Source organism: Fistularia commersonii, chromosome 2 (genome assembly GCF_037954325.1).
Source record: "Fistularia commersonii isolate RoL2024-O1a breed Wild chromosome 2, RoL_Fcom_v1.0, whole genome shotgun sequence".
Lineage (NCBI taxonomy): Eukaryota > Metazoa > Chordata > Actinopteri > Syngnathiformes > Fistulariidae > Fistularia > Fistularia commersonii.
In genome coordinates, this window is record NC_141285.1 from 8,872,237 (window position 1) to 8,889,774 (window position 17,538).

At 37.8% G+C, this 17,538-nt stretch overlaps 1 protein-coding gene across 1 annotated transcript in view; it reads left to right on the forward strand.

The window, feature by feature from the left end:
• plpp4 (phospholipid phosphatase 4) overlaps positions 1–17,538 on the forward strand; it is a 57,755-nt gene that overhangs the window by 27,187 nt on the left and 13,030 nt on the right. The window contains exons 2-5 of the mRNA XM_086166077.1: positions 5,421–5,529; positions 11,563–11,653; positions 16,339–16,402; positions 16,570–16,694. Of these exons, the coding sequence (XP_086022203.1) occupies positions 5,421–5,529; positions 11,563–11,653; positions 16,339–16,402; positions 16,570–16,694 (389 nt within the window). The remainder of the gene's footprint in view (positions 1–5,420; positions 5,530–11,562; positions 11,654–16,338; positions 16,403–16,569; positions 16,695–17,538) is intronic.

Genomic DNA, 17,538 nt, shown 5'->3' on the forward strand with positions numbered 1-17,538 from the left:
CACTCTCAGATATTTAAGAACTCCTCCATGTTACGCAAGGATTTATATTGATATATGTTTAATTTCACAAATGACAGGTCAGAGTTGACAGAGTGCCTTTAGTCAGTAAAGCTTGCCCTCTCCGGCAAATACATGTTGAAAAAAAGAAAAGAATTAAGGGGTGTAAATGTGTTAGTGATTGCGCCTGTCTGCTTTGCATAATGAAATGTCTGAAAAGTTTAAAAGTTGTCAGTTTTTGGCATTTTTTGAAAATGGATGCTACTCAGCACCAACAATTACTTGAATAATTCATTTTAGGATTTGTGTTTCTCCATAGAATAAGACACACACTTACCACGGAACTTAATTAAGCGTTGAATGTAAATTTGTCATCTTTTGACCTTCACGAAAGACAAAATCTCTTCGCTCAATGATTGGAGATGAAGCTGTTAAAATGCAGCGTGCTCCCCAGTTAACCTGTAAGTGGAACGAAGTCAAGATCCTTTTAGTGCTTCAGCCTTAGAGGCTGTTACTGGGCTCTTCTACCTTGACTCTGAGTTTGAGTGTGTCAAGGGGTCTGAAGTTTCAGAGAAATGTTTACAATCCGTACAAAAAAAGACATGCATGTCCTTTTAACCATCTTCTTTGTCTGTGCCAAAATACTTAATCGTAAATATGCCTGGGTTAATGATAACTACATGGAAATTTCAAAAATAGGAGATTTCAAATCAATCATGTCATCACCTCCAAGAGGGGGGCAAGTGGGAGTGACTAATTGGTCAAATCTTTTCTCCCATCCGATGGGCTGCATTGGTTTTAACCGATGAAGCGTTCATCCCATCCTATCTGCCATATCAAGACATAGTACAAACATCTTAGCAGAGATAAAGAAATCTGTACTTTATCTACACATAGCCAGTGCATGAAATAGAGCCACTTAATTTCTTCCCAGAAGACTTAACCACAACTTGCATTGGGCCTGTGTGTCAACAATGTCATTTCACAGTCAGCCTTTGGCAATCCTGTTGGCTCTCTAATAACCCTCTTACAGCAGCCAAGATCTCTAATAAAACAAGTCATTTCAATGCCCTGGATGACAAACTCACTGACACCAACAGTTGGAGCACCAATGTTTGGTTAAGTAAAAGTCAGTAGAGCCAAATTAGCCCCAATTAAAAATTCTTACTGAAAAAGCCAGACAGAAAGAAAACAGATGGAAAAAGTACAGATGTAATAAGACAAATATGCATATTTAAAGAACTCCTCTGGCCACTTTTATGCTGCCTTTGTCAAACACATGGAAACAGTAGCTCGAAAACTCATTCCGTATACTCAGATATTTCTCTTCCAATCTCTTGAATGTGTGCAGTACATGAATATGCAGGTGACCAATATGATGGGGTCAGTAATTTTTTTCCACACAAGACAATAGAGCAGTTATTAGGTGTTGAAAGTTTGCCAACTGCATAGTTTGCTGGAAGCTGTAATTTACCTCCCACCCTCTTGACCAAGCCACTCTCAATCCAACTCTCATCTGGGCAGCCTACAGCCTCTTTGGGCCTGAAGTCATCTCAAAGCTGGTCAGAAGCTACTTCCAAGAGTTGCAATTCTGCATAACCACAGAATACAAGCTACCAGTCCAGGGGAAAACCAAAAGACAGTCCAGATGACAGAATCAAAAGTCAGTTTCTATCAGAACAAAACAAGGAAGATAAGGAAATCAGAATTTGTAACTCAGATCAAGGATATCAGTTTCGGAAAGAGTGACATCAGAATCTGGAACGGGGAAGTCAGAAATGAAGACTTAACTGCGTCAGGGCAGAGAGTGATGCACTGGCTTCAGGACTTGCATTTCATCCGTTATGCACTGAAAGCTCCTTCCTCTGCAGAGGGTCTGGCTTGAAAGCCCAAGCTCCCTCCTTAGCAGTTAGTTGGCTGGTCTTTGGGGACTTAGAGCAGATCCATTTTCCAAGTTTATTGAGGGTTCCCAAAACACAGTGCAGTACCTTGGGCATGAACCCGAGAGCTGTTAAGCCAGTAGCTATGACTGAGCTCTGCCCAGCTCAGTTAAAGTGATGAGACACCCGTCTTGAAGCCTGCATCAATAATTTCAGTCCTCATTCTTTTGGTGGAGATGATCTCAACTATGATTAAGAATCCTTGAGAACAGCCCTGGGTGTTGATGAGTTTTGTTGTGACCGAAGCAGGTGCAGCGGCTATGACTCTTGAGTCATGGTAAAAACAGGTAAAAGAAAATAATAATAAAATCTCTAAATAAACTGCACTGCAGCCCACAGTAATGATGGCACTGACAGTGCTAAAGCAAGCCTGGGGTTGGTGGACCTGAAACTGGCAGTCTGAGGTGCTCCTGTACTGGCTGTTGAAAAAGTAGCAATTCACATCACCTTTAGTTTTTTTGGGGGATATCTTTTAGTTTCAGACTATAGAGAGGTGAAGAGAAATGTCTTGGAGAGGAGTTTTCCAGTTGGCACCCCAATGACAGACAAATTACACGGTCAATTTATATTGGTCCAGGCCAGTCATTTTGGCCACAATGACTTAATGATAAGAGACATGTTTGTGTCGAGGAGTCCTTAAACCATCAAGCTGTGTTTATTTGGTCAAATTACTCTTTGAAAGCTGAAGGGAGATGTAGGATTAAATTACGTCAAATGCCATTTAAGTGACTTAGGTCCAAATTGTTAACAACAAACCTTTGGAGTGCACAGACTACAAAACAAAAGATTAAACCAAGATATACAAGGATTTTTTTTTTGTATAAGAGGCCCAATCCTTGACACTAGATCCATGTCCTTGGATTTAGTACTGCACTGTATTAAAGAATGCACAGACCTGTAACATTCTATTGAAAGGGAATCATGCAACCCCGTCTCTCGTTCAGAGCTCTCAGTGCTGCCAATTCTTATGTGATGAATGCATTTTCCTTGAGAGTTTGGGTTTGGCAGTGTATTGCTAATTTTCAAATGTGAGCATTATTGTCTTTTTTTACCTTTTAATTCAATTATTTCCTGTTAAAGTGTATAATTAACAGCTCGACATCTCACCTGCATGATTCTTATGGAACCACTGTGGTATAGTGTGTTCTTGGTAACCTGTATTGTTGCAGTGAAAATTTGGTTAATTTTCACAAAGCTGTTGTTATTTAACAAGCAAAAATGAAGAAAAATCACAATTTGAATGAGCAGCTGGAGGGAACTCCAGCTGGTTTATTGTTTATTTTATTTTTTGCAAATTCTCAAAAGGAGGGTAGGATTGTATTACCTATTTAAAAGCCATTTAGACATAATTAGCTATTTCACTTCAGTCTTGTTAACTAATGTAAGTTGAAAACCAATTTATTTCAGTGTAACAAATTTACAGTTCTTTCATGTATACAGTGAAACCTAGAGCTGCCTGCTTTCAACAATGCTAAAAATGTCTCAGACAGCTGCATTTCTTTGCATTGGAACGTGAGTCCATCAAAGAAATCGGGATGAGTTTCTGAGGGTTCGGAAATAAGCTTCAAACTCATTAGGATGACAGGCACCGGATGCAAGATAAGGCTCCATGTCAGTGACATGAGAACAAAAGAGCTGAGGAGAAATATCTGACTTCACTACAGTGTAAAATATTATTGACCATACATCTTGAATGCAATGTTTCACAGGTGAGTCTTAAAAACAATCGTTGGATAAAATATGCAAGAAACTATAGCGGTGCATTCTTGCTAAGGTTACACGAAATTTATCAGCAGAACACTTTCCAAGTGAGTAATGCACTGCAAGGCTTTTAAAATGTATTAAAATATATATAATTGATTGTGCTGTTGCTTCAGTAGGGTGAAAATATGAAACATAATAAAATATGTATCCCCTTCATGCAGTTTTTAAAATATGTCCATAAAAATGGTTTTCTTGACATTTTCATTGCCATACTTACATGTAGAAATCAGACAGTGACTCTTGCTTTCAGTATTTAGTACATCTGAAGATGGTCATTCCACTGCTCAGCCACAGAGCAGATGGGTGATGCCTTGCTGAAGAGTGGGTAGTTATAAGGCAGAGCAATAATCGATAACTGAATAAATGGAGACTGAAGCATTTCACCTGGATAGTAAATTGTTAGAGTCAATAAAGCTTGGATTGCATTACAAAATGCCATGAGTAACTAAAAATGGTGAAAAAACAAAGGATAGATATCCACATATCAACTCAATTGATTGGCATACATTTAATAGCTATTGGGTTTCTTCTGTACAAAACAAGTCCATTCAACTTAAAACTTAGCCATGCATTCAACATGAGGAGTAACTATTGACAGATTAGCCTTCTGTGGCCTTCAATCAGAGTTTAGCTTAACATAATTACTTGTGGGAGCAACTGCCCAGCAAGCCTAAAAACTGTCAAACACTGATCAAAGTTGTTTCTTTTTAGATGATAAATGAAGGTGCCATATCCAGTTCAAAGAAGTCTTTCAGAGCAGTAAATTTAGTGACCACTACAGGGAATTGTGCGCGGAATTTGTCCATAAAGTCAATTTGCAGTAAATTAAAACTCAGGGGGATAAGAAAGTACTTTGGAAAGGGAACTGGCAAAGTCTATAGGGGCCAAGTCCAGGAAGGAAGAATACCGCTTGTGTTTTATGACTGCAGCTCTGTGATGAAACCAAGTAGGACAACATATCAAAAAAGAACTTCCAGTGATTATAACTCAACACCAATTCACGAATACACGGTGCCACACTGTACTTAAAAATACCACTGAGATCAGGTTATGATATTCATGTCATTAAAATAAGTTATTCAACAGGGCGCAGAGGGAAACGCTGATCTCCATTTTCTTAACAGGAGCAGGACTCAGTCTGAACAACTATAACAAACTGTGATTTATGAAAGCGAGAGAAACAAAAAAAACAAACAGTATTAGCTCGGTGAAAACAAATTCAGTGAAAGAAAGTTAAAACTTCCATCCAACTAGATTCTAAAGTCGCTTGGAAGTTCCTCAGACAACAATTCCTCATTTCATTAGCTTTATTTTGTATTGATTGTTTTACAGTATGGTTTCATAAAGCCTGTGGGGCAATGACAGTGTACAGGCTTGTATCTGACACTTTGCCGGGTGGCCAAGAGGAGGTTAGAGGAGGCAGCAGCTTGCTGATTTGTTCCCAGTCAAAACGTACAAGACAACAGTGCATCTAGCTGCAGATGGTTTCAGATTGGGCCAAATGGACCAAGCTGTATTTATCCATGTATACATTAATTTAATTACTTATCTAATTGCCCTTGAATTGCAGGAATATTACTGCATCAAAAAACCTGCACAAAGAGTAAAATTTCAGGTGTGACTTCATGACGCATATTGCAACATGTGATAAAATCCAAAGAAAGTCTTAATATGAATGTTAAAATATTTGACTGAAGAGTTTCTGTTTCTACTGCACAGGTTTACAGAATTCCTCGAGCCCTTTGAGCGAGTGATTCAACCCGAGGAAATGTGGCTTTACAAGAATCCTCTGGTTGAGTCAGACCATATTCCCAAGAGGGTCATGTTTGTAAGTAGCTGCTGTCTAATTATGCATTCTTCTTGTCAAAGATTTGACGTCTAATAAATGCTAGTTTAGAAGCACTTCTCAGTTATCCAAAGGCTGGACATCAATTATCAAATGAAATTTTGGATGATCATAAATGTAGATCATTGTTGCAATAAGAATGGCGATTTTATTCACCAAATACAAATATAAATGTTATGTTAGACAGATATATAAGAGAATACGGTATTTTTCTTCCTCTTTCATAGTCATGCTAAGAAAACAAGTGGCAGCAGGACAATTCTCACTCTGAACACTGTAACTTCTAAACTTCGTTTTCAAACTTTATCTAACAATATCCTGAAATATACTTAACTGATCGTTGATCTAGGTCTCAATGCAATTATCTTTAAGCAACAACCACTGACTTCAATACACCTCACATAAAATATACTGAGAATGTCATACAAGGACATATAAGAATATATTCTTATATATTGTCAACTGTTCATTGTTTTCACCCCCAAGAGTGTGACAATAGAGGGGACAACATTGGGCAGAATCGCTATCCTTTAAATTACTTAAAGAACATGTTTGACTTGTTACATTCTGTGGTGGTTGAGTGAAAATTACCTATAGTATGTGACTCAACAGCTGCTTGCACAGAGATCTTTTATCTTGCAAAGGCTTGCATCCTGGACACAGTGCAGTTTTTAATCAATTAAAAGAAATTAATACAAAGGGAAGGAAATATGCAATATTATTACATTATTTTATACTTTTATATAAAAGTGAGTTAATTAGTTAAATAATAGACAATGAGAGAGAGAGTGAGTGAGCAAAAGAGAGAGGAGGAACATATATTTATAAAAATAAATATATTTTCTGCACTATTTTTGATAATTCTTTGTTGGACTTTTTAAATTTAATCGAAACACTTTCTTGACCTTTCTTGATCTGAAAATATTTTACTGACCGGCATGGGGTTCCATCTTTTGCCTCTCTGCATGTCATTCAGAACATAATGTGCAGAAACAGCTGCAGTAGGTGGCAAAGACTGACTGTCAGTCACACAGAGCCAGAGATAGTCACAGCAAAGATTCAGTGAATAACATTTTTCAGTCAGTTAAGCAGGGACAGCAGTTAACTGTCACAACTGCTGCCTTTCTCTACTGAGCAATTTTTACTGAAAATATGCAACTTATTCATTCAATGAGTACCAGAGCAAGGATAAACATTAAAAGAAACTATAGTCATCAGACAGTCATGCTTAATTCAGAATAATGTATGAGTAGACACAGAATTTAATATTTATTAGCATTAGCATTATCTTCTTCTTTTCCTTTCAGCTTTTCCCCTCAGGGGTCACCACAGCGAATCAACCTTCTCTATCCAACCCTATTCTCTGTGTCCTGCTCTCTCACACAAACTAACTTCATATCCTTTATCACTACGTCCATACATCTTCTAGACCATACAGCATCTTATATACCTTTCCTTTCATTCTGGCTGATAGTCTTCTATTGTATAGTACCTCTGACACTTTTCTCCACCCATTCATAGCTGCTTGAACCAGTTTCTTTATCTCTTTTCCACACTCTCTGCTGCTCAGGACTGCTGATCCTTAGTACTTGATATCCTCCAACTCCTTGATTTCCCCTCCCTGTAGTCTCACTGTTTCACCCAGGTTCCCCTCATTCACTCACATATATTCTGTCTTGCTGCAACATACTTCATTCCTCTCCTTTCTAGAGCATACCTCCACTTCTCTAGATTTTCCTCAACTTGTTCCTTGCTGTCACTACAGATCATAACATCATCTGCAAACATCATTTTTCACGATTCCTGTCTAACCTCATTTGTCAGCCTGTCTATCACCACCGTAAACAAGAAGGGACTCAGAGCTGATCTCTGATGCAATCCCGCCTCCACCTTGAACTTCCCTGTTACACCTACAGCACGCCTCACCACTCTCTCATAGCTTCCATACATGTCCTGCCCCAGTCTAACATACTCAGCAACTCCAGACTTCTTCATACAATACAAGAGTTCCTCTCTTAGCACCCTGTGATATGCTTTTTCTAGGTCTACAAAAGCGCAATTCAGTTCCCTCTGAGCTTCTCAGGACTGTTAGCATTCTCAACGCAAATACTGTATCTGTAGTACTCTTTCTAGGCATGAAGCCATACTGCTGCTCACAAATGCTGACTTCAGTCTAGTTTGCACTTCTCTTTCCCATAACTTCATTGAATGGCTCATCAACTTTATCCCTCTATAGTAGCTGCAGTTCTGCCGCAATTCTCTTATTCTTAAAAATGGGCATCAGCACACTTCTCCATTCCTCAGGCATCTATTCACTCTCTAAGATCCTCTTGAATAATCTAGCCAGAAACTTTGCCTCTCCTTGACACTTCCATACCACCACAGGTATATCATCAGGAACAACTACCTTTTGATTCTTCATTCTCTTCAATTGCCTCCTCACTTTACTTTTCATTAATCTGTGCTACTTTGTGGTCTACAATAGTCACTTCTTCTACCCTTTCCTCTCTTTCATTGTCCCTATTCAATAGCTCTTCAAAGGACTCTTTCCATCTCCCATCACTCTTCTAGCATCTGTCAATACATTTCTCTCTATATCCTTAATCACACAGACCTGTTGTACACCCTGTCCATCTCTGTCTTTCTATTTTGCCAACCTATATAATCCATTCTCTCCCTCCTCACTGTCAAACTAAGTATACAAGTCATTGTATGACCTTTATTTTGCCATTGCCACCTCTATCTTTACCTTTTCCTGTGTCTCCCTGTATTTCTGTCTGTTCTCCTCAGTCCCCTCAGTGCTCCACTTTTTTGCTAACCACTTTCTCCGTATATACTCATTCCACCACCTGTCTCCTTCAAGATAACTTCTACCCCATTTCTTTTCCTGTAAGTACCATGATAGTACAACTTAAAACCTGCTCCTAAGCTTCTAGCTTTACTCACTTCTACCTGGTCTCCTGACACAGAGTATATCCACCTTTCTTTTCTGCATCGTGTCAATCCCGCTACCTTTTCTTGTCATCGTCCCAAGATAGAAAGTCTCTCTCTAATTTCTCTGCGTCCGAACACGCATTCCTCCTCTCCTTCTTCGATTCACAGTTTCCACTCTGCTCAATTTCCACTGGTACCATGTAGGTTATCAGCACCGATGGCCATCATTGTAAACCAGTTCGGTATGAGATTCTGAGGTTTGCTTCGCATATTGGGTTTTGCCACTAGTTTTACACCGGATTCCCTTCCTAGCATGACCCTCTGCATTTATGCGGGCTTGGTACTGGCACAGAGAGCAGACAGACACCGGCTTATGCCCCCTTGAGGCTTCATTCATTATCATTATCATTATCATTATCATTATCATTATCATTATCATTATCATTATCATTATCATTATCATTATCATATCTATCTATCTATCTATCTATCTATCTATCTATCTATCTATCTATCTATCTATCTATCTATCTATCTATCTATCTATCTATCTATCTATCTACTTCTGGTTTAACACCTGATGGCTGTGATAGTCTTCTGGGTACTTGGAAAAGATGGTGTGATCAATTTTAGTCTTGCGATTGCATGTCAGTGAAAGTAGACCCTTCGTACTTTCAAACAAATAGCAATTGCTGGTTAACAAAGATTTTTTCAAGGTATTCTTTTTATAACCCTTAAAAGTACATTAGTTCTGGAAAGTTTCCTAAAATAATGGGCAAACAAATACTAAAATATAAACTATGATCATTAGCAGCAAATAAGCCCTTGAGTTTTTGTACACTTTACATTTTCTACCATTATTTCTACTTTCTTTTTATTCAAATAATGTTGACAGGTTGCATTAGCTTCAGTGTCTATGGATCTTTGCCAAGGGCATTCCGATAAATAATGAGTGGGTGAGGAAGGTCTTTACCCGCATGGCTCTTAGAGAAATACTCCCTGCCCTGGCATAGCTGGCAATGTTATTGCTTTGACATTAGCCCTGAAGGTGTGCAGAATTTATCTTTCCATTAAAATAGTACATAGAGGATTATAGAGCCTTATTATGATTCATTATGACCTTTATTAAGATAGACTGTATTAGCTTACATATAGCCCCTGAAGTCCTTTGACAGACAATGTTTGCAACAATGTCCCTTAGACACAGTGTTCAGTTATACTAATTCTAACTGAAGGACATGGATTAACAAGAGCACTATAAAAGTCAATGTTGGCAAGTGTGGAGACCGAGGTAATGCAGGCAAGCAGGCAGGCTGATAACAATGTGGAGAGTGGACAGGGAGGTGATTCAGATAGGATTGGTGCTTCTGGCAGACAAAAAGTTCTGTGGCACAGGATGCAAACAGGTAGCTTCAGGAAAAACATACCAGGCACACATGAAAGAAATGAAGCACTGCTGGAAATATTGTTATAGCTGATGGGGCCACATTTCTCTCCATGACTAAACAAAGGCCATGACTTTTGTTTGCTAAAGTTAAAAAAACAGATTAATTTGTGGGTAACTATACATTATAAACAGCCCGTTTAAATAAATCTCTTAAGGTGCTAATGTGAGAGTCCTCTGAATTAATTGTTTTATGAGTTTTACTTAAAGTGAAATTGTATGTAATTTTTTCCTTCCCTTAACCCTCTCAGGCTCAAATTAAGTTGTAGTTGCAGGAAAAATCTGATATTTGGCTGTCGCAAATCTGCAACATCTGCCTGGAGAAGGTTAAAGATGGACTTCATTACAGCTATTAACACGTGAAAAGATGTGTAACCTTTGAGGAAAGCATTTCTAGTGACACATGTAAAATTCTGTTTAACAGAAGGAGATGCACGGCTATGCAGAGGCTGGTATTCCCGAGGTTCTTTCAGTGTGTTTACGTTCTCTTTCAGAATTATCGTACACGCTAAATAACTAGAATCTCTTAATTGGGTATACTGACTGCTAGCGTGTTTGTTGCCTGTCCTAAGTAATTACACCTGGGCTGATCAAAGATGTAGAGTTGGAATATCCCCAACAGACATAATGGTGCTGGTGAAATGGGCTTACTGCAAATGTTCAAAAACAAACAAAACAAACAAAAAATTCCAGAGAGAAAAAAAAGTAGAATGTAACATAAAAAAAAATCTAAAATATGTAAAGTGCTCCCCTGAGGTTCCAGAGTTGATTAACTGGCTTTATCTACAATTAACTAGTTCATCAGTTTGACAACTTTCTGTCTTCACTTTTGAAGAGCCAAAGGGAAGCAGGCATAAGAAGTTCAGCTTTTTTATTCAGAAAATATCAAGTCCATTAAAACACTTGTAATTGGAATATGAATAAATTATTCCTACAATTCATTTACAAATTTTTTGATTACTTGCAAACATTCTTACCTGTGGTATTCGCCAACTGACTGCCTCCAAATGAGTAAATGTCTATTGATACAATTGAGCAGCACACTTCTTTCTCTGGGCTTGAAAGTAATGCATCTGTATATTGTTTAATCACCAATCCCACAGAAAAGTTTGAGAGCCCCAGCGCTAAGAGTAGCATATCCATATAGCTTTACTTGTGTCACAATGACAAAAATAAACATTTGGTTATTGTTTTTGTATCGATGAATGCAATCTGTAAATTTAACTGCTTCAAAGGGAAAAGTGAAGTGGTAAAACCAAGTACATGTTTTATTATAATAGAATTACACTCGAGGATAATTTGGTGTGCATTGTTCTAATCAAACAAAAACTTGTCCTTTGTTTTTACTGCCTTTGTTGCATAAGGAAAATATGATATATCGATTAATACATTTGGAGACTTGAATAATTGGCTTGGGGGCTCAGATCTCTCAACAAATGATGGCAACAAAGCAGGCTGAATGATACAGGAGATTGTTTGACGCCTTTGTCTGAATGGTTAAAATTAACTCAGAATAATGGATTGAACTGTGCGGAAGTTATTTTACGATTCACGATCAAAACAGACCGTCTTGAGTGATGCAGAGCATTACTAATATCGGCCATAACTGTATGCCATTTGTCTTGATTTTCTCACAGGCAATTTCATTCCTCACACCCCTGGCGGTGATATTTGTGGTGAAGATAATTCAGAGGACGGACAAGATAGAGATCAAAGAGGCATGTTTAGGTACGTGGGGTTATTTACTTAAAACTATGAAAACTAGTCACAATCCTAATTTTTAAAAGAGAGAAAACATTTAGTTAAATTGAAAAAAAATAACTACCCGGGAATTTCAACTCTATCAGGGGAAACAAAAACACTGACACATGGAGGTTTTGGCATATCAGAAAATGTATGTAATTACCAAAACACAGATGAATCAGGTGATGTAACAAAGTGCAAGATTCCAGCAATGACAGCAACAGATCCTTTCTGAACTTCCCTTAACACAAAAAGAGTCAGAATATTCTGTTGTTTAGTTTCAATTGATGGTTGAGCACACAAACACACTCTAAAGCCAATTCTATTGTGCTCAGTTCAAGCAACCCAAGTAAGAAGTCCACACAAAAGTTCAAATGAACTTTAACCCAATTGTGACTGGTAATATCTCAAAGATTGACCAATGAGATTTCCTGGATGTGACCAAAAGCAACGACACAGTGGAACAACAGAGACAGCAGAGAGAGGACAGGCTTTGGCCCCAGGCCTGCTGCAGTGCTGTACTGTTTTGTGCCCATGTTCACAGTCAAAAGAAAATCCCATTCCAATTCTTTTACAGACGTCTCTGAACATCCAATTCCACTCCTTATAAATGAAATCAAGATTTTTCTTCTTGGGTCACAATGATTACTACAATTTGGTTGCAATTTTATTCTGGAATCTTTAATAAATCATTTTTCAATCATCCATTTTGCCTACAACCCACAAATGCATACATTTTAGAAACCTCTACATCTTTCACTCAAAGGAACAAAAACACATAGGAGACTGCTCTTCTGAAAACCAAATGAAGATCGTAATAATACTTTTTGGCTGACTGTGCCTTCTTACAGTAATCCATATTTCCATACCAATTTCTTTTCATTGCAGGCTAAGAAAAAAATGATAATTGAAAAGTAACTGTCCCAACATCCACACTCATTTCAGAGCTTCAAAGTTGACCCAGAGCGTTGAAATAATGCATGTAACACAGTTTCAAAATGATATACTGTTCAAATCAATTACAATATCTGATTATGATTTTCACCCTGCTTTTAAAAATTAGACTTGCTTTTGCTGAGATTCCACTATCTCTTAGCCCCAACAACATTTTTTTTTGTAGTTAAGTAATCCACTAACATTTTGTTACTACTATTGTTTAATTGTAAATCAGCTTTTCACTCAGAAAACTACAAAGATATTGCAGTGAAAATATGCTTTTTAGATGATGTTTAGATTGACTAGAAAATATTAGATTACAGTATATAATCAGTAAACTCTCCGTCTTAATTAGTATCTGTGGTAATGATTATTCTACACACAGGTTCAATTATTCAAGTCATAATTGTAATCAGATGTCATATTGAAACCCTGTGAAACTGACAAGATAAGTATTTGGTATGTTGTGTTATTTATCATTTTTAGAAATTTCTCAATACACATCAGCATTAAATCAAATCTGGGGTCACTGACAAATAATTAAAAACAAGTGAAGAAATGCTGCCTTAAATCAATAGGTCTATCTTGCAAAAAAACAAGAAAAAAGCAATTGTTGTAAGCGTTTCTGCACACTTCAGGCAGATTATAAAGCAGGTAAAAGTTATTGTTTACGGGATGGACACAGCAGATGCACTTTATACCAGATATAAAGTGTGATTCAAGAGCACATAATCCTTCTGTAACCTTTGGTTCAAAAAGTCCTATGAAACAAAAATTGTGAGGTGTTAAGCTCAGATAATTTGAGTCATCTCATTATTTGCTTTAAGACATGCTACATGGGCATTTTATATACATTCAGTTTATATGTAACATTCACTGCAACTGTAAGTGGGAAAAAAATAAAACATAAACTGAAATTCTCCGTGTACTCTAAGCCCCCACTCATAATTACTGACTGAGCATCAGCACCCGAGAGAACTCATGATAGGATTCGCTTGAAGCAAAGCTGATGTTTATACCTGGGGAAGAGCTGAAAAAGGATTTGGTCCAAGTCATACTGTGCTGTGTACTTCCTGTCAGCAAAGAAAGGTGGAGCACCTTTCAGCGCTGCAGCGACGGGGGGGCTAATTCAATTGGACTGCACTGCTCTGGGATTTATCCCTGAGGCTTTCACTTGTGCTATGACAGCTAACAATATGCCACAGTAGTACATGGTTAGAAAATTAATTGAGTAAATATACAGCTCCAATGAAATTTCTACTCACCATCAGCCATACTCTGTTGTCTATTATCAGTTCTTGATTTGTTGCCCCAAGAGGTCACAGTTTCCTTTTATCTAGTAAGAGATATATATAGTCAAGTAAGAAAAAGGTTTAGAAATGTGAGTCTCCATATGAGCAGCCATACAAATAATTGTATATATGTGCAGTTATTTTTTGACAAATGTGACAGCTGGGACATAGATCAATCTTTATTTTTGGATTGAAAATATCCCCTCTGTTTGTTTTGAGCAATACTTTATTTGGTCTCAAATTTATTAAATAGGAGGGAGATAAAGCATTAATCAGTTGTAATAAAGATTGCAGTAATCAAGTGTTTCACAGTGTAACATTTTTGTCGTTTGGCCTACCATGCGCTGAAAGCTCATCGATCCTTGGTCCACTTGTTCCATCAATGACAAGCTTTCCCTCTATAACCATTATTGACTTGCAGCTGTGAGGCCTTGACGTTACAGGCCTCTACTGAACTGACAGTTCCAAACTAGAGTTGTTCATTTTTAAAAGAACTTCTTAAAGGAAAATGACATGTTATTGACATTATCCCTGATAGACTCTCTTAATCCCCTACATATCCAAACCCCCCCCCCCCAGACCATAAGAGCAGATTTGTCAGTTTGAATTCAGAAGAATTTAACAGAGGGTATTCATTTTGGAGGGTTCATTTTGTGTGATGCTCAGGGAGTGAAGTAATTTCTGTGTATGGAATAGAAATTAAAAGCTTGATGGTTGACATTCCTGAAGGATAATTGAATTTTCGGCCCAATTAGTTTCCAATTTTGATTTGGAGCATAGTCTGGACAGTCTATCAATAGTTGTTGCATTACTTGAAGCTTCAATGCCAGGTGATGTATAATGTTCAAAATGTAGGTTGGCATCACTGCATTGAGTTGGAGATAGAAAAACAGTTATACTGGGATGATCAAAAAGTTTCTGGATGTCTTAAAATGCATTTTGGCCCATAGGAGTATAAACGTCACAGAGAGTGTGCGCCCATTTACAGCCCCATCGGAGAAATGACATTGGCTGGTTTCCCAATTGAAAGCTATTGTTATGAAAAATGGCCGAGTGAAAATACCAGTAGACAAAAATTTTCAATGCATTCTAGCAAAATGTCAGATAGTTATGATGCTAGTTTCTTTCTTGATGATAAAAGCACAATTCTATCTTTTTTTTATGTTGGTTTTGTGCACCATGACCTTCTGGATGTTTCACCAATGTGGTGCAGAATTTTAATCATCAAAAACCTAGCTTCAACTCAAGAAGTTATGCAATGTGGTTTGGCTTTATCTATGTTTTATTTATGATATTCAAAGATAAAAACATTATCAATTTGCCACACCAAAGGCAATACACCAAGGGATCCACAATTCCCTTCTGCATGTTTTGTATTATATAAATACACCCAAATGCATTTTCTTTCAGTTAGTGGGTTCACATGGTGGCAACTCAGTGTTTGTTTGGATTGTGCCAGGCTGAGCCTGTCCAGCTGGTGTGAAGCCAAAAGACAAGGTGGGAATTATACATCACATATTTCTCAGGAATACTTTTGGGTGTCCTTAAAGCATATTTAATAGAACACTTTTTCAGTGAAAGATAGCACAACACAGTAGAAGGGTTAGATTTGTGCAACTTATGACAACATAATGCTGCATTAAGGTTGAAACATATTTCATGGATATATGGGAAAAAGACGCTTAATTCCCAAAGACTAGGTTGCAGCCGGATTGCAGGATATTATATCTAAATAGAGGTATGCTGCGAGCCACTGGAACCACTTCCAGCTGACACTGAGTGAGAGCTGGAATACACCCTGGGCTGGTTGCCAGTCAATCACTGGGCCAAATACTGGGACAAACAACCATTAATGGTCTTAACTCGAAGTCTTCAGAGTCTTCAAGCACAAGGAGAACATACATCCTCCACACAGAAAGCCCACAGAAAGACCGCTACTCTAATAAAATGAACAAGGGTGAGTCTTGCTGCAAAGCAAGACTGCTAAACACTTCAACACCATGCTGCTTATTAGATCTATCACTCCCCAAAATAGCTGTTATTATTTCCAGCCAATAGCTGATGCTAAAATGACAGTAACGGGGCAAGGACTCCAAACGTTCCTCTTTACACAATTTACAAGGCCACGTGAACTGCTGTGCTTTCAAAAGTAGAAGAAACACAAACTTTTCTAAAGCAGGACTCTTTGGAATGCTTCAAAAGTATTTCACACAATGACCCATCAAGATTGTTCATCTTTCCAACTGGGGGCGCGACTTATTTGTTCTATTACTTTGGGAAGAAGCATCCAAACTGTCATGATACTGGCAGCTCTGTCACTTCAACTATGGTTTCTCAATGATACTTATAAAACAGATGTTTTGAATGTGCTGTGTCAGCCTCAGTTCCTGATAAACATCTGCAAAACTCATACTTCCCTCTATCTGCATCATTCATTTGCAGCAGTGTCCCTGGCACTGGCCCTGAATGGAGTGTTCACAAACACTATCAAGTTGATTGTTGGCAGGTATGTTAAACGCATTTAAAGTATTCACAATATCTTTGACAGGAGTTACATTGCCTATGATCTAAAGAAATAGATTTTCTCAGCTTTGAACCAGGAAAAGATAACTCTAGTTGATGTTTACAGTTGATGGTATTTAAATCGTCTCTTGGTTTGTGTTTGGTTTCCAGACCCAGGCCTGATTACCTCCAACGTTGTTTCCCAGATGGAACAGTAAATGCAAAGATGTTGTGTACTGGAGAGCCAGAGCTGGTCTCCGAGGGGCGCAAAAGCTTCCCCAGCAGCCATTCTTCATGTGAGTTTGATCCTACAAATAAAGCAGCTTACTGCCATCATGAGACAGGCAGGTTCAAACATCACTTTGACCCTGACACAAAAAGTGAATATTTGTGTGGTTATATGTGTTATTTGTGTGTCTGTGTTTGCCAATGTGTTTGCATGTGTGTGTGTGTGTGTGTGTGTGTGTGTGTGTGTGTGTGTTCTTACTTAGGTACACACTGCAAGGGGTCAAATCACTTGCTTTACCATGTATCAGTGTGAAAGTCTTGTTTCCCTTGTACAACAAATTAATCAATTATTCAAGTTCTACATTTCACCTCAATTTGTCAGGCTAAATCAAATGTATTTAGTCACTTGCTGTATGTCCGTTGAATGCACTCCTCATCTTTACACAGAATTCAGCTGTAAAGACCATCACAGGACATTTTTTTCACTATACTGCATTCCAAGCTGTTTTCTCCTCAGTAATGTGTTAAATAATTCAGGTGTTTTCCTCTCTCTGGCAGATGAATGTTAAATGCTATGCTTTTACTGTGGTCCACACAGATTTTAGTATTGTTCAATAACTCTACAATTTGTTTAATGGTGCATCATGCATTTACAAACATCAATGTAGCAACAAAGTTTGAAAAATGTGCTTGAAATTGCATAGCAAAAAAGAAGTTTATCAATGCTATTAATGCTCCACGTATATTTCATAAAAACTGCAGTTTATATATTTTTCAGAAAGTACTGTACCAACCGTTGTAAGGTTGATATGTATGTTGTTTGCTGTTGTCCAAAATTCTCATTTAATCTCTGTCACTGAATTATATTCAATGTTATTATACATTAAGGCTGCTTAGTTTAGTAAATGGCTG